At 42.6% G+C, this 21,461-nt stretch overlaps 2 protein-coding genes across 2 annotated transcripts in view; both read left to right on the top strand.

Annotated features, from left to right (window-relative positions):
• LOC136440108 (transmembrane channel-like protein 7) overlaps nucleotides 1-21,461 on the top strand; it is a 382,010-nt gene that overhangs the window by 61,250 nt on the left and 299,299 nt on the right. The window lies entirely within an intron of this gene.
• Nucleotides 758-21,292, top strand: LOC136440697 (neuronal acetylcholine receptor subunit alpha-10-like). Its single transcript, XM_066436797.1, has 6 exons — nucleotides 758-1,354; nucleotides 7,985-8,109; nucleotides 14,420-14,464; nucleotides 15,187-15,296; nucleotides 18,167-18,714; nucleotides 19,396-21,292. The coding sequence occupies exons 1-6, from the start codon at nucleotides 1,180-1,182 to the stop codon at nucleotides 19,947-19,949; spliced, it is 1,557 nt and encodes a 518-aa protein (XP_066292894.1). The 5' UTR covers nucleotides 758-1,179; the 3' UTR covers nucleotides 19,950-21,292.

The raw sequence follows: 21,461 nt of genomic DNA, 5'->3' as shown, positions 1-21,461 counted from the left end.
ATTCTCAGTTTCCTGGGCCAGCATACTGTGTAAGTCCTACCATGCATGTTGTATGCCATCCTCGACCCACACAATATTGGCTATTCTATTTCCGACCTTCACAAATCTTTTTCCACAAAGAGTTCAATGTCATGTGGCAGCCTCATAATCCTATCATTGGAAAGTCGATGGTAGTTTGTAGCGCCTAGTGGCCATGTGATATGATTCTCTTTTGGTACATGACTGGCATATCTAGTACCGTGACTGACTATATAAAGGTAGTTTGAAAGTTTGTAGCACATGAAACACCTGCTTCCTGATTACAACATCAAAATTGCAGGCGTGTTGGGGTTAAACTAAGGGGCAAATGTAATATATCCACATCTCGTATTGGCTCTACTGTACGCTGATAAAGTTGTAAACCCGCGTTCTCTACTTTTTACACAAACAGGTCAATGCTCCCTGTGCATTTCGCAGTGCACAGCATATATCCAAGTTTCTTTCTGAATAAAATGCTGCTTGCATTTGGTATAATCTCCTTTGTAATAACTGTGAGGAAAGAGCTCCTCGCCTCAGAGAAACATGCCCATGCATTTCATCACAATGAAGACATATACTTTCACACGAGTGAAATACATTAATTCTGCAATTGTAGGCTCCGAAAAGTCGCAAGTGCAATATGAGTGTGGGTGTAATTGGTAGCTTTCTACGTCTCAGTATATTCTTGTTATCACAGTGTGAGATGGAAGAATATTTATCTCCCTCCTCTCTCTGCGTGCAATGCGTCGTCGTTGAGGACTGGGCTTCTGCCAATCTTGATTACTTTGTAGCTTATAGTGATTTCCATATGAACATAATACGATGTAGCGATGTGTGAAGGAGAGATACCGACCGCTGCGCATCCACTGTAGCGGGCACTACCCTGTGGTAACTACGTAACGGGGCTATTCTGAAGAGATCCGTGCGATGTAGGTTCCAGAGAGATGTCTACTATGTACTGCCATGCTGCTGAAAGCCAGTAACAACCAGTCTTAAGAAGCAAGGCCGTGGGCCCCTAAGTTAGATCAATACGCAAGCATTGCGGAGAGTCGCTTTATTTACTTTCGCATGGAAACTAATATATCATTGTTTCCTGTATATCCTCGTCCAGTGTTCGGTCTTACCAACTGCGGGGTGCAGCTTCACGAGATGTGACGGACCATGGCTGAGACTGCACCGGGGAACACCAAAGGGCGGCCGGTTACAGTGAAGATGTCGGGTGGTTCCAAGGGGAAGCTTGTCGGGACTTGTTGGACGGCCCTCTGCATACTTGTCCCCCTCCATTTTCTCCTGGGCAGCTGTGGGGCTCCAGGGGGACATCCGGGGGGATCTGCAGGTAAGGGAACTGTTAGAACAGAAGCAACCACAAAAATCATGCACATTATTTGTTTTTTAGGACTATCATTCTTGCAGACACATTATATCATTTTGGTATCTATCAATGAGGTTGAGGGCTCAAAGCTCGTCTTAAGACAGAAACTGTTAAAGATTCGTCTGCCTCAGAGGGATCTTTGACATAAGAAAGAACGACCAACCTTTGGTTTATTACCCTGATACTGGTTCAGTGCTTGAGGCAACTCAGAAGGGTATCCTAAGCCTATTGATATTCTGATCCGGAACTTTGGATATTCGTCATTAACTGTGCAAAATACAGAATGTCGTTACCACAAGGAGATTTATCGACGACTGTTCCGACAGAGCCATACGTCTATCGAAAGAATGATAGAGGAATTCAATTTATGGCTTTTCCACGATTACAGGATTGACCTGTCTGATCTGAAGTTCAACATGCAATCCATGAAGCTTTGCTCCGCATGATCGACGGCGTATGAAAGCGATTCTATTTGTTTTGCAATTATCTGTCTGGAATGTCCCAGTGACTTTGCGACCTTCCTACAATTGATTTCCAAATTTTAAACCACGTGTATCCGAATAGCTGTGTCTGATTGGTCGTTCAAAATCTGGTCATTTTGGCCTGTACCCAATAGATGACGGATTGACTTCAAGTCAATATTGGAACTCACTCCGTTGATGTTTTTAGGTCAGATTGTAATTGAATTCCCATATTTCTATTACTGATAGTCATGAAATTGCACATGGACGGAGATTTGGCGGCAGCCAAGGGTGTTATTAGAACACGCAAATAGATATCGTTACTTTGGACATTCGCACTTTTTTTCCAAACCTACGAGGTTTTTCCTTGAGTTGCACCGATCGAGTTCTAGAGCAAACCCAGGAAAAGCTCATTGTAGGGCATGTGGAAAAATATAGAGGAAAATGATATACAATCCCTGCATCAAAGGAAAGGACATTTGTCTTGTCATATGCATTTCAATAACTATAGACTGCGGAGAATAAATGAGTACCATAAGGGTGGCACTGTGCGGAAAATATGCCATTATATGAGACTCCGGGGACGTAATGGAACCTATCGTCGTCAGCTTGAGAAGGCAGCTACAGTATAGCAGACGTGTATAAAATCAACACATATCAGAACCTAACAAGAGCATCGTCTGGACTTCAGACTTTCACAAAATGAACAACACATTATACAAAAAGAGAAAAACAAAGTACAGGAAAATGAACATAAGCCACGGATCCAAAACAATAAGTAAAGTTGGAAATAGAAATGGACTACTTTGTAAGTAATATCAAAATAATAGTAACAAGACCATAGCATGTCCAGGTCAAGAGATACAAAAATGGAATTTCTGCTGCAGTACCAAGGTCACATACCAGGGGCCCCAAAATCGACCTTGAATTTCGGCTTCACAACACCTGCCCACATACCAAATATCATCGTAATCCATCAAGAGGTTCTTGAGTTATGCTGACTGGAGTGGTGCGGAAACACAAACAAACAAACAGACAGACAGACACAGACACACCCAAAAATATATCTCCATTTTTCATGGAGATAATAATAGCCTCATTGGACTGAATGTATTTCACCACCCATTGATGTACCCAAGACTGGCGGCAAATGCTATCTCAATCAGCAGCATTGATTGTTTCAATGATTAAATGTGATCTACCGCTGGAAAGACCAATAAAAACGCGATAAGCGAATTCCCCCGGGTTTCTCAAGGCACCACCCCGTCATTTACAATGAGGTAGCGTGGCATATCGATGGAACACAGCACAAACGGTTACACATTCTACGCACCAGTTACCGTTAAGTGCTGCTCTAATTACGTTTGTTTTATTTATGGCCAGCAGCCCAAGGCTATCGATAAGTGTTGGCCAGTGAGTTGATATCTGTATCTGTATCTGTATAGCCGGTATAACCGCCCTTCGGCGTAACACACCAGCTTCGCACCAGATATAGTCTGACTCATGTACAGCAGGGCCGGCCACAACCTTTGTGGACACGTGTGTAGGTCATTCTGCACATTCAAAGTCTGGCTCCCCTTATAATCATTGGCCCACCGGTTGCAGTCTCGAGTAATACTTCAAACTATATTGGCCTTCAAATTAGATTGACCGTCAAAGTAGATTGACCGTCAAACTAGTTTGAAAATTGCGGTCCAAAACGCCGTTTGACTCAGAATCGGGATTGCTACCGCGAGTACTAACATCCATTTTTTGAAGGAAGGAAGGAAGGAAGGATGGAAGGAAAGACTCTCCCTAGCAGCGCACTTAACCCTTGTGGATAAGTGGTGTAGGCGCGCTCGGTTTCGTCTGCACACTCAAAATTTGGCTCTCATGGAACCACCGGTTGCAGTCTCATCCAATACTTCAAACTACATTGGCCTTCAAATGAAATAGTAGCCTAATCTTAGGGCCCAACTTCCGCAGCAACTTCCTTCCAGTCAATACGGATAGCGGTGAGTCCTACAACAAATGAAGGCGTGCGGCCCTAGCGGAAGTCTACAATCTCGGGATAGCTCTGTAAATTGCAGATGTTATCGATTTGTCAGCCAGCTTACCGTCTAAGAGAATTTGTTAATACTGACAAGGTAGCTTTCTTTAACAATCAAACGGTTCTCTTAACCATGCGTTTAGAAGTCTGGATGTCAGCTTTAGATCCGGAGTGATATACTACCATCTCCACATGACTAACGGTCGGGCGGAACCTCTGGATTTAGTGTCTTAATGAAGGTCAGTAAAGGACGGTCGTGGCCGTGAAAATTGCTCCACTGAACTTTCAAGTCCAACACTGTGATTTACGGGAAAAGTTTTCCTGCCAAATTACAGCAAGGGCACAGGCAGGCTCACGGACTCATCTCGCAGTTTCAATCCGTTAAATTGAACACCGATCGTAATTCTCACAGGGCAACCGCACAGCGTTTAAGAAAGTTTTCACACCTGGCATTCTACCAAGGTAATTCCGCTGCTGTCGCTGTGGGCGGGGATCCACTCTCGGTGGATTTGTACATAATTATACCGCCCGAGGCGGGCGGGAAAAGTTATCAAGTGTCAAGTCAACTTCCCGCGGAACAAAGTGAGAGGTCATCCCTTACGCGAAATGATATACAGCTGTGCTAGATAACAACGTTCAAGGACAGACTGACGTGATTGTTCTGAGTAAATGAAAGTGCGAACCAAAGTGGGTCAAGTTAAGATATAGGTTTCAGAACAAACTGAGCACTATGCAATCTCTGCCTAGTAAGCGAAATATTTACATCTTAGATTTGACCCAATGAACAAGATGAAGAAAAGATATGTTAGCTTTGACCGTTTCTTGTTAATATCTTACGACTATTCACTTTCTTTTATTTCTTCTATGATGAATCCATAACTTTTGGTATGATTATAAACCTTTAACGGTTCTTCACTTCATTAATGAGCAATCTAGACTGAACCTTAATCAGGACTCCGTTGCGTGTAGAGGTATGTTACAATCCTGTCTTTATTGACACGGCGCGGTTCTGCCACTGATTAAAGTACATGAAATATTCTGATGAGAGTTCTTATGATATGACTCAGTACTCCTGTGCACCCGTGCTGACGGATTTGAATATCAACAGGAACCGTCTGATGTTAGCCTGAAGCGGTTCATCTCGGACGCATGAATCGTGTGGTCTTGTTCCGCAAATTAGCTTGCAAATGTGATAACACTTTGGATACAGCTGACTGCACTTAAACTTAGAAACCGCCCTATTAAACCTATTGGTCCTCTAAACAGGTGAAGGTGAAACAGTTTTACCGCGGTACCGCCCAGGAGTGCATATTTATGTTAGATAATGTCCGGAGGCAATGTGTCGTATCTACACAGCCACAGAACATTGGCATCTACTCTGCACCCATGCAAGTTTTAACTTGACCCAATGGTCTCTGTGTCTGGCTCTGTGTCCTATGGCCGCACATGGGGCAATTGTCGTATTCAGGTTACCTGAGTTAGCGCCGAATGGCAGCCGCTCCAGACCCTTGCGATCTAGCCACGCAAATTGCGCGCTCCTCGCAATTCAGCCCCTGGCTGCGAAGAGAGAGTAGTCGACCTATCCAATAACAATATCCAATAACAATATAACTGATGTAACGAATAGAATTTCTGGTCGTAAGAATCCTCCCATTGATTGTCACCAATAAACATTTAACTTGATTTCTTCTGACGGAAGTATAGAATGACCTGTTGTATGCTCTGATCGAATTTCAAGTGTGTGTGCCACTGCGAATGCCACGAGGCAAATGGAATTCCTCATTACCTCATGCCTTGTACATGAAGCCCCATAGGGTAGTACGCAGCATGTAAGTGTATTCGTTACCGTGGCTATGAGATGCTCACCTGCAGAGAATATTGATTTCCAGCAATTCACAATGTTTCGGTAAAAATAATAAACTTGATCTTCGTGAAAGCACATTTCACCTTGCCTACTGAGGTGTTGCATTTTTGACAAATGTAGGTTTTAAATGATTGAAAAGCCTCATTTATTCTTCGATTGGAATAATCACACCACCATGTTTTATGTATTCAGGCAATTACTGCTGCAACGGTACGCATAAATCCAAGAAAGCATTGTATGTAGTGGAGCTTGGAGGGATTGCAATAGCTTCTTTTGCATACGTTTTGTCTCGCATTTGCTCTAGTTGGCCTTCCTGAAATAAGGAGTCACCATACTGATCCGTAGGTAGGGAATGAGGTCGTGCCTTATTGACCTCAACTGTCTTCGTGAACATTATTCATACACTGGAAAATAAGCTGGTATGAATCCGTTAAGAAACGCCCTTCAAAGGACTTTGAGACACTAACTATTATCGATTCAAGTTATTTAGTTGCAAAAATATGAAGCCAAGTACTGTCAGCACAGAATGCCAATTATGGAATATTCTATTTTAGGTTGAGCTATTCGTGATAGAGGTCAACTGGAGCGTTATCTTTCATATTTATAATAAAGTCCATCTTCAAATCGACGTGAACAGCTGGGCGTCAAAGTAAGGATGGCTGTGTTTTGTATGTTCACGTCGCGCCCGCACTCTTCTTTATGTCCATTTTATTCATCATTACTTTTCTTAAGTGGATCTAGTCCTTTACGAAAATCAATCACATCAAGATTATCAAGAGATTTCCATTTGCGCCGGGTCACCTCTGGACCAGTGACATGTTATTGACAAAGTTGAGATGTCTTTTGACGACGAGTCAGGGTCAAAGAACTCCAACAATACCTATAAAAGGATTTCACACAACCATTCATCTGATTAGAACCAGGGCAGAAAGACCATCAGACCATGTTATAACTGACTGGTTTGTATGTACCTCTCGAGGTCTTTACGATTCCAAAAGTGTGCGACGAGCCTTGATTCAAATTTCGAGATGATCCATTATCAAAGCGTCTTTAATGACTCTGATCACCAGTGGGATCAAATGATTTATCTGAATCTAATGAGATATACGTTAGCGGCGTGACCTCCTGACACGTGAATACAAGGAGGATATTGGGAAGACGCCTGTCACATATTTGTCCTATCAGTGCCACACATAATAAGTGAATACGCCAAGATAACAAACTGAAGAATCTGAATCTGTACAGCGGGTAAGACCGCCCTTCGGCGTAACTTCGCAGGCACGCGGCATGGCAGCAGCTGGTTAATCATATTACACTAAATAACCTGTCACACCTACCTTTATACATCCAGCTTCAAGCGTTCTTTTAAATCAAATTAAATCAAATTCCACAACTAAGGATGATGCGTTGTCTGATCACCTATTTTGTACCTGTGTAACGTTACGCGCATGGTGTCAACAGATGGATCAACTGAGCTTTCTGTGCCTGAACAATAGATGATACGTAGGTGTAACTAGAATGATAACTAAAGCATGTTACTTGCAAGTGTTTTTATTAAGGCCCCTGTCACACATACAGGACCTTCCCACGACTTTGCTCCCAACCACTTTCCAACCAAGGTCGGCGCTGGGTTGGGAGTAGCCTGGAATTCACCCTAGTCTAGCTCCAGTTCTCTCCTCTCGTTGCATCCCAACAGACTAAAACTTTCCCGACTTTAAATTTTTAAGATTTCTCATCGGCTTGGCCAGACGACTTCTAAAGACATAGCTATATAGTCTATTAAAGTTCGCCGTGGTCTGGAGAAGGTCGTGATTCAATGGTCGGCTATGGGTGAAAGGGGCTCAACGGAGAGGAAAACTACAGCTCACCAAAGTAGGAACAAAACAGTAGCAGCACGGCTGTTACAAAATCAGTACCCTGATATGTGCATACCGGTGCAATGGCCTAGTTGGTAGAGTGCTCGCCTTGCACACGGTAGGTCGTGAGTTCGAACCCCCGGCCGGGTCATACCAAAGACTCTAAAAATGGTACATACTTCTTTCCCTGCTTAGCACTCAGCATTTGGGAAAGAGTATGGAAGTTAAACACACATCACTACCAGCGGACCAGCCCCCTGCTGTAGTGACTTGCACAAATGTGTGTGGCCCAAGGGCTATAGAAATGGAGATGGGCGCCACCCCTATGCGTCTTTTCAAGACGCCCGGGTCACTTAAACTTTGAATATGTGTGAATCCCTCCAGGTGACGACTCTGACCTGTTCAGTAAACTCTTCCGTACGTACAAGAAGGCGCTCCGCCCGGTCAGCAACCCCAACGACTCCATGGTTGTCGAAGTGGGAGTGGCGCTGACGCACATCATCAACATGGTGAGTGTCTTCATCACCAGCATTTCTGTGTTGACCACAACTTTTCTGTTGACAAATATTTACAGAAATTGTTTTTATTTATTGTTTATTTCGGGCTCGATGGCCCATATTGACAGACAGACAGACATCAACAATACATCTAAAATAAGTATTTATAGTGGGCGAGGGCGAACAAGTTTGCAGTAATGTCGCCAGAATGGACTCGACGGAAAGGACTCCGAACGGAGCAGTGCCTTAATGATGTGATTCTCTGACACGAACAGCCGAGTTACGAACGAATGCAACAGCTTCCGACACTTGGCGTCAAATGTATCAACACGCATGAGGCGTGCGTCCTTCATAGAGTGATGTATGTTTTGTTTGGTCGTAATTTTTAAAATATGAAAAACTTGAGTCAGATAGCACAATACTGGAAGCATATTCTGGCAAGATTCAGCCTTACGTGATGTTTTGCCACATAAGTTTTATAGAGGACATCGTATCCAAGGCCAGAGACGACCGTTAATCAGCATCCATAATAAGAACCATTTGATGAGCTTTTTAGCTGGTTAAAACGACTCCATGGAGGAAAATTAGAACAGAAAACGACACATTTAGGTCGCTGCAGTCGAACGTTTTACTTTCCTGTCGCCGATCTCCATCTGTTCTTGTTAGTCAGAAGAGACCTGGGATCACCGGAGTAACGCGCAATTACAGACTAAATTGGAATGACCTCGTGAAAGAAATGGTGGAGAACAAGCTTTTGTGTCTCAAGCTTTGCCGTTGATAGATGGTTTCTGGTACGGTTAAGTTTGTTTGAACCTTTGTTTATTCATTATAAGCTCAAATCGGCACTCAGGCCGCTTTTCATTGAGGTCATGAGGGAAGAGGTAAGGGTCAGATACAATATAGCAGAGATACACAGTCATTTGAGCCCTAATAACTCTATCAACATATATCATTACATATTTATGGTACAACAATATACAATTGCTACAACGTACAACATATAGTTTATACCTTGTAATATACGATTCCAAAATTTACAAGGTATTTAGACATCGTATACTACGAATTTCTGCTGAAGGTTAGAACCGCTCTGGTGGTCCTCCCTCCCACCGCAAGTAGCCTATGAGCTACACAGCAAAATTGCCGTTATGATGAACGCATCACAAGGGATGGGAACACTTTAGATACTGCCTTACACTGAACTAAGACAACATCAAGGTAGAAACCGCTATAACCATTGACGCTCGCTCTACCGATATTGTACTTCAACAATCTTGTAACAGAATCTGTTTACATTAAATTAGGGTGCAAATATGATCAGAAGAAGGTAATGAGCGGTTTCTTTGATTCTTTCATACTCCAAAGCAAAAAGCTCAAAACAAAGCACCTTGCCGCCGGCTATTTCCTTCTGGTTATAGGAAAACTGATTAAGGTAATATGGCACCGCTTTTGTCACATGCACAGGAAGTATTCACTAAAACGTTTGGCATTTACCTGCATATACCTCATGATTGTTAGTATAGGAAAACTGGTTAAGACGAAATTGAAGCGCACCCATGGCGGTCACGATGGGCAATGTTCTTCAAAGTCATGGAGAACTTTCTGTAATCCAACGCAAATAGGCAGAGTGCCTTCTTCATTATTCATGATCAGAGAGATTAGTTAGTTCAGAGAATGGGGTCACGGAATGTTTCGGTGGATCAATACAGCCCTCGAAGTCGCAGACTTTGGATGAGAACATATCGTGTGGCGGCGGAACACCATAACGCTACAGGGGTCATTCTATACAGTGTGAATAATGGTGTCGGCAACCACCTGATGGCCATCAACAGTCGTGTGCTGATACTGATACATTAACTTTCTCGCTGCTTCATTTTGCCTTGCGTTTCAATCATCATTTCGCCATAAATAAGTCTCTTAGGTCTTAAACAGGCAAGTTTGTCTCGATCAGAGATTCTGTCTCGAGACGAACTCTTCAAGACAGTAGTTTCAGCAGCGTCTTCTTCTGTGGTAGGTCCACCGTTGCATGTGAAACTGGTGCTCTTGGGGGTTTATAGTTTGATTGTCAGTTGAGTGCTTCTAATTCTAAGCATATTATATTACTTTTATATCAAGGAAATAAAACATTCATCTCTAATTGCAATATACATCATGATAATAATAATAATGTAATTCAGCCCGGATTCTGCAAGTTACAAAGCAAACGAATACTTTGGTGACAGCCTTTTTTATTGGTTTTCAAATAAGAATAATGATTACGATAAGCGAACCATCCAGCGAGAAATGATATTGTACTGATAATTTGATAATCATGTAAAACAGTAATAACAGTAGTTCAGAAGTTATAAATATGATAGTAATTATGATAATAATAGAAAGTCAAAAGCTGTAGACTTGTACTTGTAAGGATAGTGAAAATGATAACATAAATTTCAACCAACAGAAATTCATATATAATGTAACAGAAATCGAGGGTTTTCAACATGAGATTGATGATAACAGAAATTGAAATGAAACAAAAACTTAAGCAAGTAAACAAGATATCAGCTGCATAAAGTGCCCCACTTCCCCAGATGCTTCTCCAGTTTGCCTTTCTTCAGGGCTCTGTATTATTGTACCTTGTAATCAACGTAGCTGGTGACAGCTTTAGGGAAGTGAGAATCGCTTGTTACAAATGCACGGGAAATTATTATTCTGGCCATTTTTTTTTTCATTATTTGTCTTGTAATGTGTACTTGAAATATCGGTGCAGGTCCCAACAATAGAGTTATTCATAGCTCATGGCAAGTTAATGCAAACAAGTTCGGGAGCTTGAAAATCTCCATTTCTATCACTTGGCAGGGTGCGTTCTAACGATAACCTCCAGGCTATAAAGGTTACTGGTCGATCACAGACGTTCCTCCGCAATCTCACTAAGACTGATCCCTAACTTTTTTTTCTAAATCAATCCCTCTCTCCTCGCGGTCTGAGATAGTTAGTGGCATGCACTGATCCAGCCGACTGATAGGTCTGAACAATGTCCGTCCAACTTATCAATCAAGCGCTTTTCTCACCGATAACCAAATTAGTTATTTTTGCACAATTGACAATAAAATTGACAGTTGATGAGATCAAGATGGCTAGGGTGTATTCTATAATGTATACAACGATGGGTGATAAAGAGCAGGTTTCTGCAGGTTGTCCATGCATGTCTCATGTAGTACCATCGTCTCTATCATTCACACCCATTTGTATCTTCCGAATATTTGCAAGTATTTTGAAAAAAAAGGGAAGGGAAAATAATATCCATTAGTAATAGTTATCATTTGATATTTCGAACTCAGCCAATGTATTCGCATGCCCGGCATCATTCTCACACGTTCCTTGACATGTTATCACCGAAGCCAGCCGAACAGAGCGGTAGTGTATGTTCTTGTCCCGAAGATGATACCCTTTCTGTTGAAATTCGAAGTCAAAGATAAGATGTTTCATTACAGATAGAGATGTGCTTATCACAAGATAATTCAGTGATGTCATGAATATAGACATGGGAGCGCCCGGGTGTTCTCGCTGCGATAAGGACTACTCTAAGACAATACAAGATGTCCCGTTCCCCTGGGGATAACGATCTTGATAAGCTTGGCAAGTTACTGTTGACGGAATTTTAAGCTAAATCCTGATGGCGTATCATAATTGAATAGAAATCGACAGAGAGGAGTATTGGTTATCTGTGAGGGCACATGTTATGGTTATAGACCTAAGGTAACAACGGTGACTCAAAGGTGCAAGTTGAACCTGACAATCTGAGTAGTGCTGCAGATTAGATTAGATTCTTTTGCATTTTTTTTTCTCTCTCTCTAGAAGTCCCTGTACTTTTTGTTTACGTTTCAGGGGCCTTCACCTTTGACATTTTACCCGCAATTCCTATCGCCGCGCCTGCGCACTCGGAAGTGTGAAGTAGCTTGTCTGTCCTGAAGAACTCGCACATCTGTCGCTGTTTGAATTTTTTTATATTCTCCGTCGTTTACGACATGTACACAATGCTCTTTGCATTTTCCAGCTGACGCTCTTCTATATAATTGTTATGCAAAGGGTGGCTTGGATTGAGAGGCCATTTATATAGCACGCTCGCTTACGTGGTACTTAGAGCCTGGTGTCTAATGGTGTTTACCGCTCATACATCTGTGACCAAGCAGATGTACAGGTCTAAATGGCTAATCTTACATGTGTGGACTGAGTAAGATAGGGAGACTGTAGAAGCATGACTAAGACAAACGTAACTACAACATTCCGCTTCCAATACTAGGTACCAATAATGCTACGAGCGATCAATAATTGCTGCGCCTTACCACGAAATACGGTGCAAAACTCAAACTTCGGGACATATAATTTGAAGTCTTTTATCAATATCCACCAAATTTCAAATCATTGTGGTAATTAGTTTCCAGTCGGTGTCATTTTGACAATCAGTTCTAGTAGGTCCTAGTAAGTAGTGAGAAAAACAAGGGTGAATTGAAATCAGAGCTGTATGGTTCCTCATGTCATGACATGAAATCTTCGAAAACATTGTCAAAAAATTGATGAGGATTCCCTTCGTATTTCAACTAGAGAGAAATAGGTATCTGACTTTCAGCAGAGTACTTTGGCCCGCATTGCTCGCAACTCAATTGTCCGTGTTTTTTTTCTGTCCTAACGTTACATAATCATTATTCAAAATGTTGTGCACCATATTTCTTGGTGAGGCCCAGAACTTATTGATCACCCCTTGCATTTCCCACTTGAGATAGGTGTTCAGTAAAACGCCAAGGCCTAGTCTATTTTTAGATTGTGGCCATTTTATCGAGCCGTTCCGTGACCCTGTATATCAGAGATGCTGACATGGCGCGCCTTGCGGGCGATACTTACCTGTTGTCTGACCGGCGCATGTGAGGTCGTATAAACCGTAAAGGTTGTATGCTGCAAACCATCCATCTCTGTCGTACTCGTGTGTGTAAATATCACACAGCACATTCTAAGGTACAACACTATGGACAATACGCTACACAAGCGTCTTATTCTGACATTGACAACTTGAACAGCAGGGAAAAAGTCAAGTTCACTAATAGTACGGATCGTAGGGTCTTTTCAATCCTTGGTCTTGTACCTACAGGAAAATGTCTACTTGCAATTCGTGGTGTTTCCAATCCGGGGCCCGGCCGGGCAGTCTTTGGGAACGAAAAATATTATATAAAGGACAACAAAAACACAAAACGTACCTAAAATTATCTAAGAGCATAGCTTGTGCAAATTTATGGACATACACTTTGATTTTTCATTTCCGCAAACAGCCCGGCCGGGCCCCGGTTAGGAAATGTTACCTTAGCATAACTTGAGCTTGGCCTAAAATGGTAGCCAAGTACCATACGTGAGGTTACTAATAGCAAAGGCTCGTGTGTCTGCACATGATGTGGATTAGAATACTTTGCCTTAACTCATGTGTCACGAGTTTGGGTAATGCTTAGGTCACATTTCCAAAGCGGGGCCCGGTCGGGATGTTTGCGAAAACGAAAAATAAAATATGCATTTCAAGAAAATACACCAATTTCTATTTAGGAGTACATTTCTTACGTTTTGTGTCTTTTGTTGTACTTTATATCATACTTTTCGTTCCCGTAAGCTGCCCGGCCGGGCCCCGCTTTGGAAATGTGACCTAAGCATAAGTCCCGGTTCTTCCTAACTGTTGGTTACGTCAGGTTTGAACCTTCTTCATTATGTGTAACGAGTATCTCTTAATTCATTTTATGTTAGATCAGCGTAATATAGATTGGACTAAGAGGAAACCAGTTCACTATGAACTATCTTGCATCGATAGTTGTGTATGTGTTACACTTCTGTACGTTTGGGACCGCATAGTGATGTCATCCCCTGTGATTGTACATATGTAAATAAGTTGCGTTTGGGATTGCATTATTAATATGTATAAGCAACAACACCTGTGCTGCATTGGCGTTGCTATGTGAACCAGTGAGAATTGCCTGGAAGAAGGTGACATATGGTCACCGAAACGTCGTGGAATAAATCTCCTGGTTGTGTAAAAAGAGTCTTTTTTATTCAGTGACTTCAGTTACCAACCTGATGAAACTATTCACGGATGTACATAGTATTGTTGTTGTCCTTACTTCATTTTTTTAACAGACCAGTATGATAACTGCACATCACGCTCAATGTCTGCACCACTTCTTTGATTATTGATTGTTGGACCTTTCTCTTTCTACATCATTTTGAAACTTGTCTCAGTCGTACTTTTCTTCCATTCACCATAATTCGACCGTTACTAACTGTGCTAAATGCGGTTGTTTTACAGGACGAGAAACACCAGACTCTCACTGCGAATCTGTGGCTAACGATGGTGAGCTAGCATTCTCTGGCGAAATTCTATAAAGTTTGTTTGAGCGTTTCGCTTGTACTCAGATTTAACCTTAACCCTACAATCTACTGAATTTGCATTTTAACTGTGCCCTGCGGGGTAGATGGTATAGCATTTTTAGTAGACGAGTGGGAGGTCATTAACGTTATCGGCATTTTAAAACTACTTTACAACAAAATGCGCGCTATGTGCCCACTGTTTAGATAGCAGAGATAGTACTAGTAATACGACGCGCGGTGCCACGAGACTGCTAATAGATGCTCTAACTTTAATGTGTTTGACTTTGCTTGTACTTTTTATGTTATGTTACCCTGAGTGTCATCCTGTTTAGTTCCATGCTTTGCCTTCACAGCACTCTCCCGTTAAGGCAGAGCCTGGAATAAAACAGGATGATACCCAGGCTAATGCAAATCTATGTAAAACACCATGGAATGACTTTCAAACAACTTGAAGGCTTAATTCTGCAAAGGAACCGCATGGTTTGGCAGTTATGTGAAGTGGAAGATAACCCACAAGAAGCCTACCAATGTATGAGATATAAAAGTCGGCTCCTTTAGTATTTATTCACCACCCATGTCACATTTCTGTATCACACGTAACAACTGCCGCCATCTTTATCACCATAACTGATCATAACTGTCATGTTATTCCTAATCGCTGTGACATTCTGATAATAAATATCAACATTATATTTGCCCTACTAGGCCTGGAATGACACGAATCTCACCTGGAATGCATCAGACTACAACGACCTCCGGTACTTCACTGTCCCCTCCGACATGGTGTGGAAGCCGGACATTGTTCTCTACCAAAAGTAAGTTATTGGCTGGGTTTACATACGCATTTTCCAAGCACACTCGACACACAAAACGCGACTTGAATCTGACATGCTCCAACCACCGGCTGAACGACTTGGTTTCGAGGTTACTCAGGTCGAGTCCGGGAAAAGGGTACTTGAGTACCCTAAATTATTTTATACACAGTCCTGAGTCGACTTCACCGAGTCGGACTTCGGCTGGGCGTACTCCGAGTGTGCTTGGAAAATGCGTGTTTAAACCCAGCCATTGCTAATGTGGGGCTTCTCTTGGTGCAACATGCTTGGAACTCCTGTAGAGGAGTTTGCATGATTAATAGGTTGAGCTTTTATTTTCGCCCTGCGACTGGCTGTTAAATGTACCCAACACGGGGCGTTATAAGTATCCTCCCAGGTGAACGACAATCACTGTGATACTCAAAAGCACTAATTATAACATGGCTTTTTAATCTTCCCAGTAATTAATCATCATGATTGAACCATCGCAGCCTTGTTTTGTTCTATTATACCTGCGGTGCCAGGATTACCCGATGATTGAATATCGGGTGAGAACAAAGCAACGATGATTCCTCATCCATGTGACAAATTACTAGAGCGGTACAAATCCTGACAAACGATGAAAGGGTAATCTTGGTGGAAAGGTCAGAAGCCAACAAATTTGTTCCGCGACAATCTGTGATATGGTCCATTTTGTAGTTCTAATCTTTTAGGGGAGTCCATGTATTGTAAACAAGTGAGAGAAAGGGCTATGTCCTAACGAAATCAACGTGTGTCTTTATACACTTTAAAGACCAAGGTGAAAAGTCAATTAATACAAAGCTCCATTGGAATTTACTTGTCAGACCTTTGAATTGATAGAGAAATTGAACCAATTCACAGCAGATATCAACCAGTTCGTCAAGTTGCCGAAAGGTTGCCCCTCTAGTTTGAATAATACATGGTACAATTTAACGGCAATACGCAGGCAGATTACCTGACTGAAGTAGCCATACTGTTTATAGACCACTAGAGGGCATTCACACTAAGACTCCGACATAATGCGCATTGATTTTAACCAAGGGCGCAACTTGTTACCAGCAATGTTCTTTGTCGGCAAATTGTCTAAATATAAAGAGACCGCGGAAGGTCTGAAGGTCGGCTTGGTGGAGATAACTCTGGCCTGCCCGGCGTGCCCGGCACATGTCTGCGTGTCGACCCGGACTCGTGTCACACAGATAATAGAGAAGGCCAAGTTCACGGATTAACCCAGCCCACGCACCGCCTGTGACGTGCATGCAAGTTACCAATCTCAGAAACACTTTATGTTTTCAACATAAGGAAGGGTATAAAGAGGATTCTGCAACTCCCTTTATTCGTACGAGGCAAGTGTTGCAATGATTTTGCTTGGTTGACTCTCGTCTAAGCTGTTTTGATATGTTTTCGTGATCTACAAATGACTATACAAGGGGACTTTTGTGTTTTTAGTTCCGATACAACAAACGACCCTGATACAGAAAAAAAACTGACGCTTATGAGTTCTGCATGCGGCGCTAGTGCTAGCCAGGAAGCTACGCCGGAACTGGTTCAGAATTCCTATAGTTGCAGTAGTTTGCACTTATCCAAGTTTGTTGAACTTTAATGTACTTTTTATACTACTTCACATTTTGTTACATATCTCTTGAGTATAAGTACTTCAAAGCATATCCCTCTCACATTGCAATCTTTATTGACACAACAAAAGTACAGCAACTTCAGTAAGGTCTACTACATATCTCATATAAGTTGATGGATCCGCCGAGGTGCATCATTATTAATGTACGAATGTTCGGTGCAATAAAGTCATTCCGATAGAATGGAAACTCTGACTTTATCGTGGCGCCGCTAAGCGTACAGTTTAAAATTGTATCATTCGTAATCAGTTTGCAGTACGGTGATCTGTCTGGTTCATGTCATCTATCATCAAATTGAGAATCCAAAATCAGCCCTCCATGTCAGACCTGCCAGACCCCTTTAGCAGAGTTCCTTTCACCCCAAATTATCCATAACCTCCTCGGCGCCAGCTCCATTCTCGGTACGTTTGCGTGGTTAAACTAGATATACCCCCTGGCCTGGCCTTCAGTGGACGTTAAGTAAAACTTCCGTTGGTTAACAGGCAGCCTTGAAGTTCTTCAAAATGATATATCAATCTAAGGCCGGGAGATATCTGATACGGCGCGCTCCCCAAATATTCCGCCTACTGCTTTGGCGTAAGGTCTCATTCATGAGTTTTTTTCGCCCCATAGGCTTATGTGTTATAACACGGATTTTACATGGGCGCGTTCGTAATGAAGCTATAGAAAATGCACCTGTGTTATTAGTTTTACATTGAGAACATTTACCAAAGATCATGTAAGAAAATTGCCAACAGTTTCACTGCACTACATCTCTTTTTGGAGCAATTACAACCTACACTTAGCTACACCCCCAAAAAGGGCACTTTGCAGCTGTAAGCGCACGAACGCATCACCTACACTGTGGGGCTGTGCACGTCCGACCTCGCGCGCAACCGCCGAACTTTACCTGCTAATTTCTTCAGTTACAAACAAGCTTTCATCAGTTTGACGCTTGAGATCAGTTGGGCTGGCTAAAAGGGAATTTAACACCGATATAAACACAGTGTCACGTTCATGCAGCCGTTGATTTTTGGGGTACGGACTCTTTTAGGAGCAATACAGGAGTGAGATCTTATCTTTTATTTGGGAACCTTGGTTGGGATCTGTATCTAGTAGGTATGTCAAGCATCCTATCGCTACCTTTTTGCACCAATGTCCATGCATGCGCAACACATTAGACTAGGGTATTGTCTCACCACTGCCATGGCATGACTCTGACGGTGCTCGTCTCTGTTCTAGTGTTGACCCGTACTTTGACGGTTGGTCGAGGGGTGAGATGTTCGTCAAGGTTCACCAGGACGGCTACGTGCTCTGGGAGATCCCGTCTGTGACGTCATCGTCATGTGACATCGACGTGTCGTCATTTCCGTTCGACATTCAAAAGTGCGAACTGGCGTTTGGACCCTGGATCCACAGCGGGTATGAAGTGGACATGAAGAGCATGGCGGGTAACGGTAGTCTGGAAGGGTTCATTGACCACGCGGAGTGGGACATACTGTCGTTTGTAGCGGAAAGGAATATGGAACACTACGGAGAAGACTTTAACATCGGGACACCGTACGCTGACGTCACCTTCACGCTCGAGCTGCGCAGAAAGTCCACGTTTTACGTCTTCAACCTGTTGTTACCCTGTCTCCTGCTGACGACAATCATGTCTGCTACGTTCTTCCTGCCCATCGACAGCGGGGAGAAGCTGTCCTTCGGCGTGTCGCTGCTGCTGTCTATGGTGGTCTTTCAACTTGTTCTGAACGAGGTCCTACCCGAGTCCGACAAACTACCCTGGATAGGTGAGAAACACTTCATCTATTTTGTATGCACATGTAACATCTACTAACATAATTCCACCAGGTACATAATTCCGCCACCCTGAAAAGGTACGTCCAAACAGATCTCCAACCTAAAGTCCCCCTGTATAATGTACTCATGTAACACTGTGGATACCTGGGGGGTGCTGCACTAGAGATTTCTCTAACCCGCTGTGTTTCAAAGTTAATGGAGGTTACATGTTTTAATCAGGTACTGGGTGGTGGATGTTAATCGTAATAATTCCTTCTCCTGTATTGTATCTATAGAGAGCAAGGAATCTAACTATCAACCAATGGTCAGACATCTAAAACATGCACCTATCTTCACCATATTGTTGCAGAATCTAGCTACGTGTAATTTGTTAGAAGATATAATCAGCCAAAAGTCTACCCCTCCTTTTTTACCCCTTGTTTGCACCTGTTACTAACACTTGCGCAGCTGCTAGTAATCCGCAAGGCGGGCTCAGCAGTAACGAAAAAGATGATGATGATGATGATGATGATGATGATGATGATGATGATGATGATGATGATGATGATGATGATGATGATGATGATGATGATGATGATGATGATGATGATGAAAAGTAATGGTAGAGTTTTGCACTGTATCTTTTAAATATCATTCCATGGTGATGAAGTATACTTTGTGTGTCTCCCCAGGAGAGTTTGTGATCGTGACCATGGTTCTGATGTCCTTCTCCCTCGCCATGTCCGTGTTCATCATGAACGTGTGTGACTGTTCCCTACACGCCAGACCCGTCCCGCTCTGGATGCAGAAGCTGGTCATGAAGTACATCGCCATGTTTCTGCTGATGGGAGACCTGTCCAAGGCGCAGGACGCGGAGGAGGCCTGGGAGAGTCAGGAACTGTCCGAGCTGGACGACTCGAATCACGTCAGCCACGTCAGCCACGTCACGCTGGACTGCGACACTGTCCGGGGCTGCTGGAAGGACATCAGCGCGTACAATCTGGTCATGAAAGAGGTGCTCGGTACGGTCAAGAACATCAAGACCTCCATGGACATCATCTCAAATCACGTGAAAGAATCATCGAGTCATTCCCGCATTGAAAAGCAATGGAGAACACTAGCTAAGGTTCTGGATCGGATATTCTTTACCATGTATGTAGTAGCTGCTTTTACATGCTTGTTTGCTTTCTCACTCAATGCCAAGGGGGATGTGGATGTGGTAGATAAGAATAAGACATCCCACTAAAGGATGCCTGCAGAGGGTGGTGATATGAAATGAGTGTCCCAAATGACGATAGATGTAGCGCAATTTTGCGTGTCGAGTTCCTATGACCTGGCCCAGTTAGTGGTATATGAGGCTATCACTGGAACCGACAGTGTGGAAACGCACGACACCGGGAAAGGGATGGGTCATTAACTTTATGGCTCAGGGGACGCTGACACAGAAACACGAAACCAAAACGGTTCTGATGATGATCCACTGTGTTCTGTAGCTCAGGTAGCTGTGGAAACAATATTTCTTCTTTCTTCGGTTCTAGCCGTTCAAATAAAGTATTTGAAAATATTGTCAACTGCAGCACCCGTACCTTATGTGCGTTGGCTGAAGATATGATGAATGATGATTGTTTTGCAAAATGGTTCATACGGACCATCGATAAAATGATACTGGAATAATCTGAGTGAATCTGAAAGATTAAGTATTTGGGAACAAGCTAGATTCACTCCCCGTGTTACTATCTTTAACAACAACACTGCACTCTATGGCTAGCCAGGAAACTGTCGCAGACCTGAACTTGACAGTTGTGGCAATGGTTTAAAAGATCTGTAAGTACTGGTATGGTCTCAGCAGTCGTTGCTCACAAATGCTAAAACAATTTAGCTACCCCGCCTAGCGGGTAACCGTAGATAACAACTAGTGTTGAGTCAGGCGCTCTGCGATCCTGACCTGACTTTTGAAAAGGGTTGCGATGTACACGTCTGAGACATCCTCAAATTGTAAAGCAAAGTTTTACATTTAAGGCCATGATGGTTTAAATAGTTCATCGATCACTGCCGTGAAACACCAGAACTACATTTGTCTATTTAACGGGTTGGGCTTCAGATGCCTTTAAAAAGCGCCAGTATGTGAGTTAGGCTCTGGTTGATGATTAACAATTTGTTGTAAAATAGTTATCAACCCCATTGTGCGAGAACTTGAACCGTAATGTACAGTGATATAAATCCGGCTATTCTGTAAATAAGTGTGTATTTATTGATAAGATCGATATTTTGCTAACTAATATAGGATACATACCTAGTTGAAAGCACTGTCTCTATTCCTACCATGCTGTTGTAGCACGTGGGTAAAGAGCTACTACTTGTATCTGCAACTTCCTTCCACCTTCGACAAGCAAGTAGGAAGATATACCTTTACATTTTCCTTCCCTTCGGAATCTTAGACAATCCTAATTTTCTTGAAGCAATACTGCTTGCTTCGCATGCCAAATAGACATTGTTTCAAATGAATGGTAGTTGAGTTAAATAATGTGTATAATTTTAGCCTTGTCATCTCATTCATAGTTAAGACAATAAATCTGTCCATGGATTCAATGACTTCTTTACCTTCTTCTTTGTTGTCATTCTGAATTTGTGTATGTACATTGCACATAACTGAACAATTATCAAGAGCAGTTCATTATTTGTTATGGCCCGCCGTCAGATGTCAAAAGTCATATATTGTTAACCCAATTTCACTCTAGAATTCCAAAGGTGTATGCAT

This window comes from Branchiostoma lanceolatum, chromosome 8, assembly GCF_035083965.1.
Source record: "Branchiostoma lanceolatum isolate klBraLanc5 chromosome 8, klBraLanc5.hap2, whole genome shotgun sequence".
In the NCBI taxonomy this organism is placed as follows: Eukaryota; Metazoa; Chordata; class Leptocardii; order Amphioxiformes; family Branchiostomatidae; genus Branchiostoma; species Branchiostoma lanceolatum.
Note: the sequence above shows the minus strand (reverse complement) of the source record. Positions and strands in the feature narration are given on the sequence as shown.